This window comes from Ovis canadensis, chromosome 2 (assembly GCF_042477335.2).
Source record: "Ovis canadensis isolate MfBH-ARS-UI-01 breed Bighorn chromosome 2, ARS-UI_OviCan_v2, whole genome shotgun sequence".
NCBI classification, from domain to species: domain Eukaryota; kingdom Metazoa; phylum Chordata; class Mammalia; order Artiodactyla; family Bovidae; genus Ovis; species Ovis canadensis.
Genome location: NC_091246.1, coordinates 17,659,536 through 17,678,553, shown reverse-complemented (window position 1 = coordinate 17,678,553; position 19,018 = coordinate 17,659,536). Strand labels below are relative to the sequence as shown.

The 19,018-nt window shown below is 43.6% G+C and overlaps 2 protein-coding genes and 1 long non-coding RNA gene across 7 annotated transcripts in view; 2 read left to right on the top strand and 1 right to left on the bottom strand.

Annotated features, from left to right (window-relative positions):
• Positions 1-6,540, top strand: part of SLC44A1 (solute carrier family 44 member 1) — a 216,335-nt gene extending 209,795 nt beyond the window's left edge. The window contains exon 16 of the mRNA XM_069575521.1: positions 6,316-6,540. Within this exon, the coding sequence (XP_069431622.1) occupies positions 6,316-6,330 (15 nt within the window). The 3' untranslated portion in view covers positions 6,331-6,540. The remainder of the gene's footprint in view (positions 1-6,315) is intronic.
• LOC138433251 (uncharacterized) lies at positions 807-17,140 on the bottom strand. The gene is made up of 4 exons (XR_011254218.1): positions 17,045-17,140; positions 12,193-12,399; positions 6,812-7,104; positions 807-1,210 (listed from the first exon to the last, which is right to left on the bottom strand). It is a non-coding gene; the product is annotated as an uncharacterized lncRNA (long non-coding RNA).
• Positions 16,144-19,018, top strand: part of FSD1L (fibronectin type III and SPRY domain containing 1 like) — a 68,587-nt gene continuing 65,712 nt past the window's right edge. For 4 of the 5 annotated variants that reach the window (XM_069575524.1, XM_069575523.1, XM_069575526.1 and 1 more), the window contains exon 1: positions 16,144-16,363. In XM_069575524.1, the coding sequence (XP_069431625.1) occupies positions 16,349-16,363 (15 nt within the window). In that variant the 5' untranslated portion in view covers positions 16,144-16,348. The remainder of the gene's footprint in view (positions 16,364-19,018) is intronic. The other variant, XM_069575527.1, reaches the window with a different exon arrangement.

Sequence of the window (19,018 nt, the reverse complement as noted above, 5' to 3'; positions counted from 1 at the left end):
CTTATTTGTTCTTACTGAGCTCCTGATGAGTACCAGGAATGGCCAGGTCTGGGAATATAGGGGTGAACAAGGCAGATATACCCCTATGCTGATGAACCTCATGTGCCCCATTCTTAAGGATTACTAGACTCCTAAGGCAAGACTCTACCATGAAAGACCAAAACAAAGAGAAAACAACAACAACATAACTTGGAGGAAACAGACTGCAAAGTGTAAGAACACTTTTTAAAAAAATTACTAGATTCAGATAGATAATAGAGAAGATTGTTTTCATCAGAAAGGTGTGTTATTTAAGAGAGGAAGGGACTTCCCTGGCGGCCCAGTGGCTAAGGCTCTGTGCTCCCAATGCAGGGGACCCAGGTTCAGTTCCTGATCAGGGAACTAGATCCCACATGCTGCAATGAAGATTGAAGATCCTGTGTGCTGCAACTGAGACCCAGTGCAGTCAAGTAAAGAAATACATAAATAAATATTAAAAAGAGGAAGAGTCAGAGAACAGAGGTTGAGGAGGGGAGGAAGTGAAAGAAAAGGAAGGGGAGAAATGTCATACTCAGGAAAAAGATCAAGTAGCAGAACAACACTGGCTTTTCCAACAGAGCACTGAAAGCTAAAAGAAAATGAAAAGGCAGTTTCAAAATTCAGACGGAAAATGATGATAGAACTCTATGATCTATTCAAACTATGAAATAAATATGAGGCTAGAAGAAAGATATTTCAGATATGCAAGGGATTTACATGCGATCATACCAATCATCATCAAAGAAAATTGGTCACTCAATGTTTTCTACGTAAAAAACAGAAAATAATCATGGTAAACTATTTTTATTTCATGGAGGTACAATGAGAAAAAATTAACAATCAAAAGAAGGCATGATGAAATCTGAACATGATAATAAATGAGAAAAAGAATTTGAACCATTTGGATTTACTTTTTATTCAACAAATATGTACTGAGAACTACTTTTTGCCAGCATTGTTTTAAATGATGAAAGTGCCTGTCCGTCTGTGCTCAGTGGAGAATGACTCTTTGCCATCCTAGGGACCGTAGCCCACCAGGCTCCTCTGTCATGGGATTTTCTTGGCAAGAATACTGGACTGTGTGATGCCGTTTCCTCCTCCAGGGGATCTTCTTGACCCAGGGATCAAACCTGCATCTCCTGCTTGGGAGATGGATTCTTTACCACTGAGTCACCTGGAAAGCCCAGCATTTCTGTAAATGATGAGGATACAGTGGTGAAGAAAACAGAAGTCTTTGCCCTCATAGAGCACTTTAGGGACATGTTTAAATAATAATTACACATCTAATTAATGAAATGTTATGCAACCATTGAAAAATACATGAATACCAGAAACACAGGAAGGGTGAAAAGACCACAAGCTGTGGACAAAGACAAAAAGGGAAGTCATAAGCCTGAAAATGTATATGGTAGGATAGCAAAATTATGAATGTTTTTCTTTTTCAAAATTCCCTTTAATTTTATATTGGGTTTTCTAACAGACAGGGGAACATCAAAACCCAGGATGCTAAAGGATACTGTATTTAAATTCAGGTGCCATCTAATAAATTCTCCCAAGAAGCTGTGTGATGCCTCTTCCTCAAGAAAGAGAGGGGAAATTACCTATTCCTGATGGGAAAAACATGGCCACTTGCTTAGATGTTACCATAAACTTTTTATTTCTACTTCAGCTATGCAGAGAAAGATGAGGGTGTTGGAAAGAATGCAGATCCAATGTCAAATGGGAGGCTCGAAAGAGCAATGAAACCTTGCCTGTTAATTAGTTCCATGGGCTAATGAGCTCTAGGAGCGGAGTGAGCAGACTCCCTTTAACTGAACCAGAAAAAACTCACTCACAGCTTAAGGACAGTTGGCACCATAGTTTTCCATACAGGACGCTAGTGTTCCTGGCCCATGAGAGAATAACACAGTGGTGATGTTTCTGAAGTACTTTCCATAGGTGGTAATGAAAGCTCAATTTACCACTACGTGCTTGTGTCAAGTGAGATTACAGGAATCTCCATGTGAGTTACTGTGTAAAGAATTCCTTTATACTGTAGAGGAAGCAAGGATTTTTTGGACCAGCTGATTAGATGTGGTTGGACACTAAATCTGAGAAGAACATTCTGGGTTCCCAAGGTATCTAACACAAAGAGAAAACTCAGGAAGCCTCAAAATGAATGTTCTAACCACACCTTGGGATAAGTTAGATGTTCTGAGTTTTTTCATGTTCAAGGGTTCAGTTCAGTTCAGTTCAGTCGCTCAGTCGTGTCCGACTCTTTGCAACCCCATGAATTGCAGCACGCCATCACCATCTCCCGCGACGCCATCCAGCCATCTCATCCTTGGTCGTCCCCTTCTCCTCCTGCCCCCAATCCCTCCCAGCATCAGAGTCTTTTCCAATGAGTCAACTCTTCACATGAGGTGGCCAAAGTACTGGAGTTTCAGCTTTAGCATCATTCCTTCCAAAGAAATCCCAGGGCTGATCTCCTTCAGGATGGACTGGTTGGATCTCCTTGCAGTCCAAGGGACTTTCAAGAGTCTTCTCCAACACCACAGTTCAAAAGCATCAATTCTTTGGTGCTCAGCTTTCTTCAGAGTCCAACTCTCACATCCATACACGACCACGTGAAAAACCATAGCCTTGACTAGACGGACCTTAGTCAGCAAAGTAATGTCTCTGCTTTTGAATATACTATCTAGGTTGGTCTTAACTTTTCTTCTAAGGAGTAAGCGTCTTTTAATTTCATGGCTGCAGTCACCATTTGCAGTGATTTTGGAGCCCCCCAAAATAAATTCTGACACTGTTTCCACTGTTTCCCCATCTATTTCCCATGAAGTGATGGGACCGGATGCCATGATCTTCGTTTTCTGAATCTTGAGCTTTAAGCCAACTTTTTCACTCTCCTCTTTCACTTTCATCAAGAGGCTTTTTAGTTCCTCTTCACTTTCTGCCATCAGGGTGGTGTCATCTGCATATCTGAGGTTATTGATATTTCTCCTGGCAATCTTGATTCCAGCTTGTGTTTATTGCAGCCCAGAGTTTCTCATGATGTACTCTGCATAGAAGTTAAATAAGCAGGGTGACAATATACAGCCTTGACATACTCCTTTTCCTATTTGGAACCCGTCTGTTGTTCCATGTCCAGTTCTAACTGTTGCTTCCTGACCTGCATACAGATTTCTCAAGAGGCAGGTTAGGTGGTCTGGTATTCCCATCTCTTTCAGAATTTTCCACAGTTTATTGTGATCCACACAGTCAAAGGCTTTGGCATAGTCAATAAAGCAGAAATAGTAGGAAAGATATTGCATCAGAGTGTCATATCAGATCTTATTCAATTAGACTATACATTTTGTTTATGTTTGGCTTTTTAAATAATATTCTAAACTTTAAAAATAGGAGGAAAGCTAACTGCAATGTTATTATGGAATCGTGGAATAGTAAAGGACATTATGGGAAATTAAAGAAATACAAATAAAGTATGGAGTTTAGTTAATAATTACGTACCAGTGTGTGTTTGTTAATTGTGATAAAGGTACCATAGTGATATAAGATGTTAATAATAGGGGAAGCTGGATGTGAAGAATATGGAAAGTCTCCGTAGTATCTTTGCAACGTTTTTGTAAACCTAAATCTATTCTAAAATTTTTAATTTTATTTAAATTTAAAATATATATAGGGGGAAATAACTATTATCTCAACCTCAGACAAATCACAGCTTTGGCATAAGTCTAGTATTCAGGCCGCATGACTGCAGCTAAGCATCAGCCACTAAGGGATATCAGTTGAGTCCCAGGTTCTGTTATTTTCAGCGACAGAGAAAAACGTTGAAACTGCAAATCAAAATACTTAAAAAATATAAAGTATGGAACTAATAAGACAGCAAGGTTTAGATTTTGGTTGTGGAAAATATGAAGTCGTTAAATGTTCTCGAGTAAAGAGGTGATACAGTGAGAACAACAATTGAGAGATTTGTTCTGTGAGCAGTCTGCAAAATGGATTGAAGCCGAAGAGAGACTGAAGTAGGGCTATCAGTGAAGAGGCGATAATTGGCAGGTGAAACAAAAGTATTAAGACTAAACCCCTAAAGTGAAACTTAGGGCAAAAGTTTCAAGCATTGTTATTCTTAGTGCCGCATATAACCTCTTCTAGGCACCAGGGGACAAGCAGAGTCTATTGTGCAGATGGCTATATCAGATGATCTTAGCCTTGCTCCATTAGATATCTGAAATCATAGAACCCTTTTCCTTGTCCCAGGTCCACGGTTCTTAGTCTTTGTCAGGTCTGTGTGTTGTCACCTCTGCTTGTCCTGCATCAGCTCAGTACTTGTTTGATAGTCAAACCTGAGTCAATGCTCCTTTTTTATTTTTAACCCATCCTAACGGATTTTTGAGAAACCTATATGCAGGTCAGGAAGCAACAGTTAGAACTGGACATGGAACAGATTGGTTCCAAATAGGAAAAGGAGTACGTCAAGGCTGTATATTGTCACCCTGCTTATTTAACTTCTATGCAGAGTACATCATGAGAAACTCTGGGCTGGAATAAACACAAGCTGGAATCAAGATTGCCAGGAGAAATACCAATAACCTCTGATATGCAGATGACACCACCCTGATGGCAGAAAGTGAAGAGGAATTAAAAAGCCTCTTGATGAAAGTGAAAGAGGAGAGGGAAAAGGCTGGCTTAAAGCTCAATATTCAGAAAACTAAGATCATGGAATCTAGTCCCATCCCTTCATGGGAAATAGATGGGGAAACAGTGGAAACAGTGTCAGACTTTATTTTTGGGGGCTCCAAAATCACTGCAGATGGTGACTGCAGCCATGAAATTAAAAGACGCTTACTCTTTGGAAGGAAAGCTATGACCAACCTAGACAGCATATTCAAAAGCAGAGACATTACTTTGCCAACAAAGGTCCGTCTAGTCAAGGCTATGGTTTTTCAAGTGGTCATGTATGGATGTGAGAGTTGGACTCTGCAGAAAGCTGAACGCCAAAGAATTGATGCTTTTGAAGTGTGATGTTGGAGAAGACTCTTGAGGGTCCCTTGGACTGCAAAGAGATCCAACCAGTCCATTCTGAAGGAGATCAGCCCTGGGATTTCTTTGCAAGGAATGATGCTAAAGCTGAAACTCCAATACTTTGGCCACCTCATGCGAAGAGTTGACTCATTGGAAAAGACCCTGATGCTAGGAGGGATTGAGGGCAGGAGGAAAAGGGGACGACAGAGGATGAGATGGCTGGACGGCATCGCCGACTCAATGGACGTGAGTTTGAGTGAACTCTGGGAGATGGTGATGGACAGGGAGGCCTGGCGTGCTGGGATTCATGGGGTCGCAAAGAGTCGGACATGATTAAGCGACTGAACTGAACGGATTTTTAAAAACGTTTCATCAGGAAAGGATTCAAATTTTATAGAAAACTTGCAAGAATAAAAAGAGTACACTGATAGACTCTTGTTACATCTACTGTTAAATATTTCTCTCTCTAGGTATATATGAATATACATAAATGTATGCACATTTAACATTTTTAACTACTGGAGGATAACTTGCATACAGACTTTAGTCCTATTTCATCGTATGTTTCCTAAGAATTAGGACATTTTTTTACAAACCGTGGTATAGCTGTCAACTCTGGTATGTTCACTCAGTCACTGTTTGTTGAGTTGAACTGAATGACGGGAACACCCATCATCCTAGTCTGACCTTTCCCATCGCTGAGTCATGGGAGTGAAAAATTCCAAGTTTTATTTGAATTTCAGGTTTGGGTCTTTTAGAGTATCACAGAATCATATTTTTCAGATTAGTTTTGAATTTCATTCTTTATGGGTTTGACTCAGTTGTTCAGCTATTCTGAAAACATCTTTGTGAGAGAGTACTACTGAAAGCAATAATGACAAACACTAACCTAGCATTCATTACTGTCAGGCACTGTTCTAACACATTTAATCCTCACAACAACCCTAAAGGGACATACCATGGTATGATTGTCTCCACTTTATACATGGGGAAATGCAGGCACAGAAGTTGAAGAATTTACCCAGAAACAAACAGCTTGTAGAGGGGCAAAATCAAGATTTGAACCCAGGCTCTCATATCTCTTTCTTAATAGTTAATATAAATGTGCGTCTGTTAATCTAAATGTATGTCTCTCTCTCTGTGTCTGTGTGTATGTGTGCGTGTTTAGCCTTCTTACATTTCACAGTGTCTTCTCTAAAGAGGATCCCACACTATTTCTTGTTATTGATTGCTTTTCACTGTGTCGTGTTCCCCTAGGAGAGATGCATTCATTATCTTGATGTGTTTATTTTTCAGCTGAGGCGAAGGTGACTGGTCCCAGGAGCCCAGAAGAATGGACTCAGAGGAGGCTGTTTACATGAGGTTCTCCCACTCACCAGCTGTTGAGAGTCTATGGATGAAGAGCAGGATCTTATTACTTCAATGGAAGCCTGTGACCATGATCCCAGCCACCAGTAGCCAAGAGGACTTGGTACAGTGCGGCTGCCTAATAAATGATTCATCAGAAGCATTTGATACAAATGTGTTGCAGCAGCATCTTCAAATTTAGTGTTGCCTTCTTATCTAGGCTTGTGTTTGTTCAGAGATCCCCACTGCCTCTCACTTCCGTGCCAGTACTGACCTGAAGGCTGGATCCACAGTGGATTCTCGTCCTGCAGGCTGGCTCTGTTTGACTGCTATTTATAAAGCCAGTGTAGGTTAGTAACTATTTATTGAGTGCCAGTTCCATGGCAATTGTTAGTGCTTTACAAACATTTAATCCTCATGCAAACCCTGTTGCATAAGGTTGTACCTGTTATCTCCATTCTGCCCTCGAGCAAATGGAGGCTCAGAGAGGTTGGACGCTGTGTACAAAGTCACACAGTTGGCAGAGTAAGGGCTCAAATTGAGAGAAATCTAAAGCCCCTTCACTGTAACACGCTGCTTTTCTTCACTGCTGCAGAGATCATTAGTGCTGCCCTCCTGCATGTTCTCACTGGCATTCTTCTCATAAATAAGGTGGGGATGGCCGTGTGCGTGATGGCAAGTGTCTGAGAGGGAGGGTCAGGAGGCTTTAGAGGCACTGAAGAATCGCAGAATTATTCTCTAGGAAAAATAACACAATGCTCTTTTAGATCAGAGGTTGATAAACTATGCCTGGTAAGTCAAATCGGCTCCCAACCTCTTGTAGCAAATCGAGTTTTATGGGAACACAGCCACGCCCAATCCTTTATGTACTGCCCAAGGCTGCTTACTCTCTACAGTGGCCGAGTTGCATAGTTGTGACAGAGGCCATATGGCCCTTGAAGCCTAAAATACTGATGCTCTGGGCCTTTCTAGAAAAAGTTTGCTGACACCTGTTTTACACGACTGGGGAAGAGAGCCAATATTTCTTGTTAGGACCAAAGGTTTTTTTTTTTTTTTTTTTTCCATTTGACGGAAAAACAAAGATTTGTACTACTAAGGTCATCACTGGTGGTGGTTGGAGTTGGCGAGAGGGTTGATGGCTATAGGGACTGAACCAGGGAAGGTTAAAGGACAGGGAGGAGAAGGCAGGTCTGGGCCTCTGGGTCCTCAGCCCAGACTCATCCCACTCATGTCCTTCCTGTTTCACCTGCCAAATCAAGTTTCCTGAAATAACTCTGCTCATAAACTTTTAAGTGGCTTCCCACTTATAAAATACTCAAATTCCAACATCCCAACCTGGAATGTAGAGATCATAACAATCTGACCCCTATGAATCCCTCTCTCCATCCCTTTTATTCTTTTTTAAATCATGAGCCAATCATGCCAAATTTGAGTTTATATTTCAAAGCCAGTGGACTTGTCTTTGATTTACTTTTATATAAGCAGAAAAGTAAACATATAATACTTGTGGGTGATAATGGGAAACCAGGCTGAGCTTTCACACCCGATGTTTCACCTAAGCTAAAAGTTATAAACAAGAATATATAAATGTTTCAGTTATTAATACTTTTCTACAAAAGACATTATCCAGTTGTTTAGAAAAAATATTCAAACTAAGGTTTTGTTTTTAAATTGTATTATCATAAACTTTCTCCCACATTGCTGTGTATTTTTCATAAAGATAATTTTTCATGGCTGCAGAATATTTCATCTCTTAATGTTCCTAAGTTTTCGTACTGTTGCACAGGTGTCTGGGCATTGAAGGGTGCCATTTCCATTTGTTCTAACTCCTATCTCCATTCTCTCCAGTTGTTCTTCTCAAAATTTTTCACCTTTGCTCAGGCTGTTTCCTTAGCTTGGGAAGGATCCTCGTGTCTTTTCCTGTCTGCTTAAATCCTAACCTCACAGCTTATGTCTGGTCACCTTCTGTCTTGGATCTCCTATGGCTAGGGGAGAGTTCAACTTGACCTTCAGAATGAGGGATGGATTTCAAGAGACTCATGTCTCTAGAAAATGCTGACATAGTGCCACCTGAACTTGACTGCAATGGCACTGGCAGTATCAAAGGGCTCAGAAGCCTCAGAAATCCTTATTCCCTGGTGCTGTACGCAGGAGAATGGTTTATTGTAGAAAAGAATAACAGTGGACATATATTATGTGCTTTCTATATGTCAGGCATGATCATAAGCCCTTTATATACATTGTAATTTATCTTCATGACAACCCTTTCACTTGGGTACTGTTAATACTTTCATTGGAAGGACCGATGCTGAGGCTGAAACGCCAATATTTTGGCCACCTCATGCAAAAAGAGGACTCATTGGAAAAGACCCTGATGCTGGGAGGGATTGGGGGCAGGAGGAGAAGGGGACGACCGAGGATGAGATGGCTGGATGGCATCACCGACTCGATGCACATGAGTCTGGGTGAACTCCAGGAGCTGGTGATGGACAGGGAGGCCTGGCGTGCTGCGATTCATGGGGTCGCAAAGAGTCGGACACGACTGAGCGACTGAACTGAACTGAATACTCTCATTGTTCAAATACGAACACTGGGGTACAGACAGGTTAAGAAATCACCCAAGGCCATAGCACTGGTAAGTGGGAAGCTTGGCATTGATTGACTGGCACCAGACAGTCTGGTATCAGAGTCTGGGTGCTTAGCCAATGAAATACAAGTGCTACCAACACACGATGGCCCTTTCTCTCTCTAGTCGCAATCACCCAGGCTCAATCAGGTCCACAACCATCTTCAGAGTATATGCAGAGGGAGGGGGCTGTTCTTACTAGGAGCAGTGAGCCTGTTCTTCTGTGTTGGAGAGACCGGGCTTGGGGCTAGCATCCTTTCACAAAGAGGAGGTCAACAGGCAGGTAAACTTGCTGAGTCCTTGGTCATCCTCTGAACATAATAGTTCAGTTCAGTTCCGTTCCGTTCAGTTCAGTCACTCAGTTGTGAACTGCAGCACGCCAGGCCTCCCTGTCCATCACCAACTCCTGGAGTCTACCAAAACTCATGTCCACTGTGTCGGTGATGCCATCCAACCATCTTGTCCTCTGTCGTCCCCTTCTCCTCCTGCCCCCAATCTTCCCCAGCATTAGGGTCTTTTCAAATGAGTCAACGCTTCGCATCAGGTAGCCAAAGTATTGGAGTTTCAGCTTCAACATCAGCCCTTCCAATGAATATTGAGGACTGATTTCCTTTAGGATGGACTGGTTGGGTCTCCTTGCAGTCCAAGGGACTCTCAAGAGTCTTCTCCAACACCACAGTTCAAAAGCATCAATTCTTCAGTGTTCAGCTTTCTTTATAGTCCAACTCTCACATCCATACATGACTATTGGAAAAACCATAGCCTTGGCTAGACGAATCTTTGTCGGCAAAGTAATGTCTCTGCTTTTTAATATGCTGTCTAGGTTGGTCATAACTTTCCTCCCAAGGAGTAAGCGTCTTTTAATTTCATGGCTGCAGTCACCATCTGCAGTGATTTTGGAGTCCAGAAAAATAAAGTCAGCCACTGTTTCCTCATCTATTTGCCATGAAGTGATGGGACAAGATGCCATGATCTTAGTTTTCTGAGTGGAGCTTTAAGCCAACTTTTTAACTTTCCTCCATCAAGAGGCTCTTAGGTTCTTCTTCACTTTCTGCCATAAGGCGGTGTTATCTGCATATCTGAGGTTATTGATATTTCTCCTGGCAATCTTGATTCCAGCTTGTGCTTCTTCCAGCCCAGCGTTTCTCATGATGTACTCTGCATATAAGTTCAATAAACAGGATGACAATATACAGCCTTGACGTACTCCTTTTCCTGTTTGGAACCAGTCTGTTGTTCCATGTCCAGTTCTAACTGTTGCTTCCTGACCTGCATACAGGTTTCTTAAGAGGCAGGTCAGGTGGTCTGGTATTCCCATCTCTTTCAGAATTTTCCACAGTTTCTTGTGATCCACACAGTCAAAGGCTTTGGCGTAGTCAATAAAGCAGAAATAGATGTTTTTCTGGAACTCTCTTGCTTTTTCAATGATCCAGCAGATGTTGGCAATTTGATCTCTGGTTCTTCTGCCTTTTCTAAAACACTGAAATCAGATTGATTATATTCTTTGCTGCCAAAGATGGAGAAGCTCTATACAGTCAGCAAAAACAAGACTGGGAGCTGACTGTGGCTCAGTTCTTGAACTCCTTATTGCCAAATTCAGACTGAAATTGAAGAAAGTGGGAAAACCACCATTCAAGTATGACCTAAATCAAATCCCTTATGACTATCCAGTGGAAGTGAAAATAGATATAAGGGACTAGATCTGATAGAGTGCCTGATGAACTATGGATGGAGGTTCATGACATTGTAGAGGAGATAGGGAGCAAGACCATCCCCAAGAAAAAGAAATGCAAAAAAGCAAAATGGCTGTCTGAGGAGGCCTTACAAATAGCTGTGAAAAGAAGAGAGGTGAAAGGCAAAGGAGAAAAGGAAAGATATACCCCTTTGAATGCAGAGTTCCAAAGAATAGCAAGGAGAGATAAGAAAGCCTTCCTCAGCGATCAGTGCAAAGAAACAGAGGAAAACAATAGAATGGGAAAGGCTAGAGATCTCTTCAAGAAAATTAGAGATACCAAGGGCACATTTCATGCAAAGATGGGCTCAATAAAGGACAGAAATGGTATGGACCTAACAGAAGCAGAAGATATTGAGAAGCGGTGGCAAGAATACAAAGATCTGTACAGAAAAGATCTTCAGGACCCAGACAATCATGAAGGTGTGATCACTCACACTCAGCTAGAGCCAGACATCCTGGAATGTGAAGTCAGATGGGCCTTAGGAAGCATCACTATGAACAAAGCTAGTGGAGGTGATGGAATTCCAGTTGAGCTATTTCAAATCCTAAAAGATGATGCTGTGAAAGTGCTGCACTCAGTATGCCAGCAAATTTGGAAAACTCAGCAGTGGCCACAGGACTGGAAGAGGTCAGTTTTCATTCCAATCCCAAAGAAAGGCAATGCCAAAGAATGCTCAAACTACCGCACAATTGCACTCATCTCACACGCTAGTAAAGTAATGCTCAAAATTCTCCAAGCCAGGCTTTAGCAATAAATGAACCGTGAACATGATAAACGAGGAGCATTTCCAGAGCCAAGGCAGGATGTGATGGAAACACCTGTTTCTTCCAGACCTCACTTTTCTCAGTGTTCCAGGGGCCTAGCATAAAACAGGCATTCCGTTCATCAATAAGGGATTGTGACATAGTAACATCATAATGGCTACAGATTAGTTAACTCCTCCTCTCATGCCCTCTCCCAGGAAGGAGTGGCACCTCTTGCAATGGATCTTGTAAGAGTGGAGGTGGGGAGAAGAGATTCAGAGTGCATTCCGAAGGTGAGTACAACTGCAGAGCAGAGTCAGGAAGGAGATGCATAGTTATTGGCCTCTAGTCTGAAGAGTGAAAGAGCCTCAGGGTTCAGAAAGATGTTAAAGGCTATCTCTGCCAGTTGTCTTTCCAGTGCCTGATCCCCCTAGGACAGCTCTCAGAAGCAAATGCCCAGCTTTTGCTTGAACACCTCCATTGATGGGGACCTCCCTACCAAACAAAAATCCATCCCAGCTCTGTATGGCTCTGTTAGAAAACTGGACTTTTTGTTGAGTGGAAATCTATCTTCTTGTAGCTTCAGCAAAACTGGGTCTAATTCTATCTGTCAGAGGCTAGAGAACAAGCCAGCTTTCTCTTAAACACAACAGCCCTAGAGAGACGTGATGTAAATGAACCTGTCCTCCCTGAGCTTTTCCTCTCCAGGCTAAATACTCACCGGTGCTTGAATTGTGTCTCTTCTCACATGATTTCCAGGCCCATCATCAGATTTGTGTCCTCTGATTGCTTCCCACTTTGCGTACAGCTCTCCGAGTATGGCACTCCACAGAGCACCAGCTCATGTCAGAATAGAACCATCCTTTTCCTGCTATGAAAGCCTCTAGAATCAGAAACCAGTACTCTTGAGTCCCAAGGGGTTCCAGGGCTTTTGGATGAATTTATTTATGGTTAGAAGGGGGCAGCAAAAAAAAAAAAAAAAAAGAATGAGTTAGATGTCTGTGGTTGGGAAGAGATGATAAAAGCTAATGGCTAATTTTTTTTGAATGCTTATTAAATATCAGACACTTTGCTTAAAACAACAGGAATTCTCTCATTCGATCCATTCAGCCACTCTTATTGGTGGCACTGTTATGATGACCATTTCACAGCTGAATAAACTGAGGCTTAGAGAAGCTCAGGATTTTCCAAGGCTATGTGGTGTATGCCAAGACTCAGGCCAGATATTAAGAGGGAGTAAGGGGTAAAGGTTTGGCTTCAACAAAAGGCAGCATCTGGCCAGTGATTATGCTTCAGAAAAGGTTTGACAGTGAAAAGTGGTTAGGGGTGAGCACAGGACTTCTAAGGGCCCAGAGATCGAGAGGGAGAATGTCACACCAGGGTGGCACAGAAGGATATGATGTACAGGGGAGTAATAGCAGCAACAGCTATCATTTACTAAATGTGTACAAAGTCAGACGTTTTGCATACATAATCTCCTCTAATCCTCACAACAACCCTAACTAGGAGTTACCACCATTATGATCGCTATGTTACAGAAGAGGAAATTGAGGCTTATTGAGGTTAAATGACTCACCAAAGACTACACAGCTGGTAAGTGGCAGTTGGAGGATTAAAGTTCAGACAGTTGACTCCAGGGTGATGCCCTGTACTGACTCCCAAAGGGAAAGCCCGTTGGCAAGAAACTTAAGGGAAGGCATTTTTTCTCCTAAGAGATGGGGGATCCCAGAACTTACAAGGGAACTCAGGGCTGCTGGGAATGCCTGACAAAACAGAATAGGTGTTCTGGAAGAGACAATTTTGCCAGATGCTTTAAATCAGTAGTGCCGATACTGAGGCTATCCTAAACTGATATTTAGTCGGAAAGGTGGTCCTGGAGGCCCAGGAACCTCATTCAAATGAATATCCATGACCAGATATGCTATCTCAGAATCAGAAACCCAAGTGTTGAAAAGTCATCTGTTTTTGTGCTTTTGTAGTTCCCTTTTTCCATTTTTTAAAAAAAACAATTTGCTTTCACTCAGTTTAATGGTGACCAAACTTTAGTGTGCATCGGACTCATCCAGAGGACTTGTTAAAACACTGAACACTGGATCTCAGCCCCTGGAGATTCTGGTTTAGTAGGTCTGGGGATGAAGCCTGAGAATCTGTATTACTAACAAATTACCAGGTAGTGCTGATTCAGCTGGTCTGGGGATTATACTTAAGAACAAGGGCTTTGGTTTATTAGAAAAGCTACTTTTGAAATTATCTAAACTGACTTGGCGGTAAAGAGGCAAAGGACTTGCCCATGGGCCAGAAGCAGCGGGAGGGGGTTGGGGTGCAGACAGTGCTCAGCTAGGTGAGTGACTGCTGTATGGGCTGCGGAAGACAGAAGTCACAGCTCGGAGAGACTAGCTGTTTACAGATGAGAATGATGGAGAAGCAGAAGGTCCAGGAAGCTGGGCAGGGGAGCCAGACTGGCCAGAGATAGAGATCTGGCGAGGGCAGAAGTCAAATGGGGTAGCAGTCTTGTCAAAAGCTGCAGGCTCTTGGCAGGGCTGCAGGGAAAGAACTAGAGGAGCGGGGAGGCAAGGGGCCAGGAGTGAGCTCTGGGATATGGCCTGGGACAGGATCTGGCGATCACATTTCAGCTGTGGCTAACCGTCTCTAAAGCCTCCCCCTGTGGTTAAGCCCATCAGACCCAGAGTACCCAGAAGTTGCTCTTTTATAGTAGTGAGCTGAAGTTCTTGCAGCAAGAGAACTAGGACAGTGCTCAATGCTGTTTCTTCTTCCCTCAGCGGTGGGTCCCACGGTGCAGGCAGGGTCAGGGCTAGGGAGCTTAATCTGACCTCTGATGTTCTTCAGTCTCTAGGCTGCATTTCTCCCTCTGGGAAACTGACTCAGCTGCAGCACATGCGCACTGCGGAGAATGGCCTGCGTTGCTGCAGCAGTGTGCTAGCTGCTGGGTAGCTGGCTGTTCTCATCTCTCCTCATGGAACTGGGCAGCTTGGAGAGCAGACTCCTTTCCCTTGGTACCAAGAGAAGGAGCAGCATCTCTGCAAGACTGCATGTGACTGCTTTCAAATACAGTAGCAAAACTGCACATAGGCCCTTTCTGGACCCTGGCCTTCAAAAACAACCCGCTTAGCCTGAACTGGTTCTTTTCATCCCATTTCTTGTATGTGTCTGTCCAGTTACATCTCTGCAAGACTGCATGCGACTGCTTTCAGATATAGGAGCAAAACTGTGCACATGGGCCCTCTCTAGACCCTGGCCTTCAAAAACAACCCACTTAGCTTGAACTGTTTCTCGTCATCCCATTTCTTGTATGTGTCTGTCTAGTTAAAAAAAGAGTTTAGCGAATGCATACTAGATGGCAGGCCCTGTGCTGGGGATACATACAGATATGGGTAAAAGAAATCTCAACTCACAAGTATAGTTGGGGAGATCTTCTACAGAGATAATTACAGCCTTGTAGGATAAATGTTATTTCTGAAACATACAGCTCATGCCCTCTTAGGACCTTTGTATTTTCTGTTTCTTCTATCTAGAATACTCTTCTCCAGATGATTTTTTGTATGCTTACTCTTTCACTCACTTCACTTGGGTCACTCCCGAGAGAGGCCTTCCCTGACCCTCCTACTGAAAATGGAGCCCACACAATTCTGAGTCCATTTATCCTATGTAATTTTTCTCTGTGGAACTTTAACCTCCTCATATGTGTGTGTGTGTGTGTATAGATGTATATATTTTATGTTTTTATGTTTGTATATAAAGTGCCTAGTCACTGCTGATTTTCAGTGCGTAGAGTTGGGACCTAACAGGTATGCAATATATTTTTTCCTTTTGTTCATTCACCATACGTGGTTATCCAGTTGAACTTTCCTGAGCCTCTCCAGTCATCAAAATGGAAGATAAGGCTTGTCTGCTTGGGGAAGGACATTTCCAAGCCTATCTTCCCACCGTTTCTAGTTTCTACTGTCCTTAGTCCAGACGGAACAGGTTCTAGATTCCCACCAATAACCATAAATACTGAACATTAACTACATACTGGGCACTTCCAATACGTTATTTAATCTTCACAATGCTCTGCAAAGTCAGCATTATTTCTCGTGTTTCACCAAAGATGAAACAGGCTCAGGGAGCGTATTCGTTTGCTGAAAGTCAGAGACAGCAAGGTTCCAGGGGCCTCTCTGGGAAAGGTCTCCCAGGCTTCCCAGTCACCCAAGTTTCTGTCACGTTTCTACAAGGCTTTCCCCATATTTCCACTACGTTCCCCGCCCTTTCTTTCTTGCTGGACAGCTGGGCCTGGCTTGCCCTGGTTGCTTCTCCAAGACTAGTGTAAGGAGGTGCTTCAGAAGGTTGCAGGGTTGAGAAGGGGCTGATCTATCTCCAGGGCCACAGCTTTCCTCCCCTCGCCCTCCCCACAGACCCGGCTGCTGGACGCCCAGTGGTCCAGTTCAAGGCCTGCGCGCTGGAGGAAAAAGGATGGGGGGAAAGAGGGAGGGGCTTCTTCAAACGATCGGCGGGACAGAGGGGCGAGCACCCCTTTCTCTCTACGGCTCGCTCGGTGCGCAGGATAACCAGGCCCCTCCCCACCCCGCCGCAGCCTGCCTGGCAGCAGGGCGCGTGCGCAAGGCGTTCCTCGCCCCCTCCCTTCGGCGTGCCGCCCTTTCACCCTGGCAACCGCGGCGCGACTACCGCGCGCGCCTGGCTGGGCGCGGACGGGGCGGGGCCGGGCGGCGCCGGTGCGAGCTGAAGCTGAGGCTCAGGCGGCGGCGGCGGCCCAGCAGAGCCACGGCCGTGGGTAGCGGGCTCGGCGTGTCCGACTTCCCTCGGCCTCCTCTCAAAGTTCTTCGACGCGGTTTGGGGTCCAGTGGACACCGTCCCTGGCCATGGACTCCCAGAAAGTAAGCGGGGGCGGGGGCCGCTGGGTCGCCGAGGCCGGGCGGAGGGTGGGCGGGGCGCCCTGGGCCGGGTGGACAGTGGGCGGTGGGCGCGCTGGGCCGGCCGGGCCGGGCTGGGCTACGGCCGCGGAGGGCGAGGCCGCCAGGCACTCTTCTCGGGAGTAAAGCGGCGCCCTCCGGGGTGCGGGGACCGCGCCGGGTGACCCCGGATAGCCTCTGCTCTGTAATTGGTCCTGGGCCCTGGCTCCTGAGGGGGTGTCGGGAGCCGCCCCCATTTTTTCCCATCATTTTCTGCAACGATCTAGGCCCCCTGTGATTCTCGCAGCCTTCCCGCGTGCTAGTGAGGGTTTATCCATCCTCAGCAGAAGAGGAAATCAAAGCACCTACGAGTGTACCTGCTGACGCCGAAGCTGACCCACTCTTCTCCACCCAGTCTTCGCCTACTTTGGCGCAATCTGTGTCTGTTTAGGTCGGGAACCAGGTCTCCTTGGTACCCCCCACCCCCCGTCCTCTCCCCCGTCCATCCCCTCCCCCGTCCATCCCCTCCCCCTCCCCCGTCCATCCCCTCCCCCTCCCCCGTCCATCCCCTCCCCCTCCCCCGTCCATCCCCTCCCCACCCGCCTTTTGCACGGTTCCCCACCGCCGCCGCGCCCTCCTTGGGACTAGTTCCCCGGCACGTCTTACTGTTTATAGTGTTGGTTGAATTGAGAAAAAAGGCTGATAGTTGTCCAGAGCAGCGGTCCCACCCTCTGGCCAGTTCAGTGTTGCTGGTCAGTTCCCTTAATGATTGTTTTTGGCATATTTTATACTTTCTGAGGAAGTTAAGGACTGGGCATAACAGAACCAACATTTTCTGTTAGCCAATAGCCAAAAATATATTTAGAGAACGTAGCCAATGTTTTGAATACAATTAGAAGTGAGTTAATACTTAGTCATAATCCCTATATAGAAATCAACGACCGTGCTCTCTTTATTAGATTATAGTAATTGAAATAGTACAGTGTAGGAAGGAAACACAAGTGTTATTAATAACGGGCAAAAACAAGAGCCCATTCTTTTCTATTATTAGATAGGAAGCACTGGAAAGACTTATTAGAAAGATGTTTTTTGTAGTTTTGCCTGGAATCATCTCCTTGAGGAACACTGTGGGGCATGAGAATAGTGTAGTGATGTGTTAAACGTTAACTGTTAAAGTATTTAACAAAAATTACATGATTTCATTGTATGTGTTCATCCTGAAACTCAGATATAGTTTTATTCACGTGACTGTTAGACATTTTTTAAAAAGTAACATTTTGTGTTTTGAATATACATTTAAAATGCCTCTACCTAAATTTATAAAACACTTCAAAGCTTATTTAACTTTTAAAGTAAAGGGTGTGTGATATCTGAGATTAGTTCAGAGAAAATGGAAGGTCAAAGACTTGGAGTCCAGAGACTTGGATTCTATGCTCTATATGCAACTTTGTGATACAGAGCAAATCACTTAACTGTGACTAATCCAGTTCTTCATCTATACAGTGGAAATGAGAATATAGAGTTATTGTAAAAACCAGCTAATATAATACAGTATGAATTAGGTACTTTAGAGTACAGTGCCTTAAATTTTATTAAGTACTAAAGTAGTCTATGCACTGTAAAATGTAATTTTAAAAAATATTTTAATGTGGATCATCTTATTTTGCCAGGGCATACATATTCTCTCACTTTAATGAGGACTCAAGAGTTGGAGGTTGTGAGTCCTGCATGGTCATACTAGTAGCCATCCATAAGGCCAACATTTGAACTTGCTTGCACTGCAGATTTTGTTTTGATGTTTGAGTATCTACACATATTGTGTACAGTTTTAGCAGAAGTAGTGAAGAATTGGCTGTTCTTTCTTACTGGTACTAATTTATCTTAAAGAATCAACTTCTCAGTATTAGAAAATACGTTCAGTTTCATTGGTGGTAGCAAATATTTCTAATAAAAAGCCTTAATTTTGTCTCACAGCTTAAAACAGGCACTGTGTGTTAATGCTTATAACCGATTCAGTGCTCTGAATTTGAGCATCTTTTTTCTCATGAATTACTGCAGAATCAATTATATACCTCAACTAATAATGAACTAAGCTGGAAATTTCTCTTGAAATAAGTCAGTACTACACCCTTGGCATGGCTTTTCTTTTCTGTCCTAGAATGTTACAGTGAAAGTAACAGCAGAGATGATACCTTAGTCAGCATAAGGAAACACAAGTACCACAAGTGGCAAAGGCTGAGAGTGGCTTGAATGTATTGCCATTCGTAAGACTTGGGGATTTGAGCTTTAAATTAAGAGTATGGCTTCGGAGTCAGGTCTCCAGTCCTGCAGTTTATGAACTGAATAAAGTTGGGCAATTTGCTGTCTCCATTTTCTGATCTTTACAGTCTCCTTACCTCAAAGGGTTATGACTATCGTGTTAGCTTTTAAAAATCACTTGGTGCCTAGCACACATTAGTACTGTCTGCTAAGTGTTTACTAATCTCATAATCCCAACTTCAAAATGACTTCATCCCTTTGTTGATAATTTCTCTTACTTTTTCTAATCCAATCTAGCCGTTTCATACCTTTTTCCTTAAGTTTACAGCTTGTTGTCTGTATTTGTGTCTGTAATAAATATTTCAAATGATGGTGCCAAAG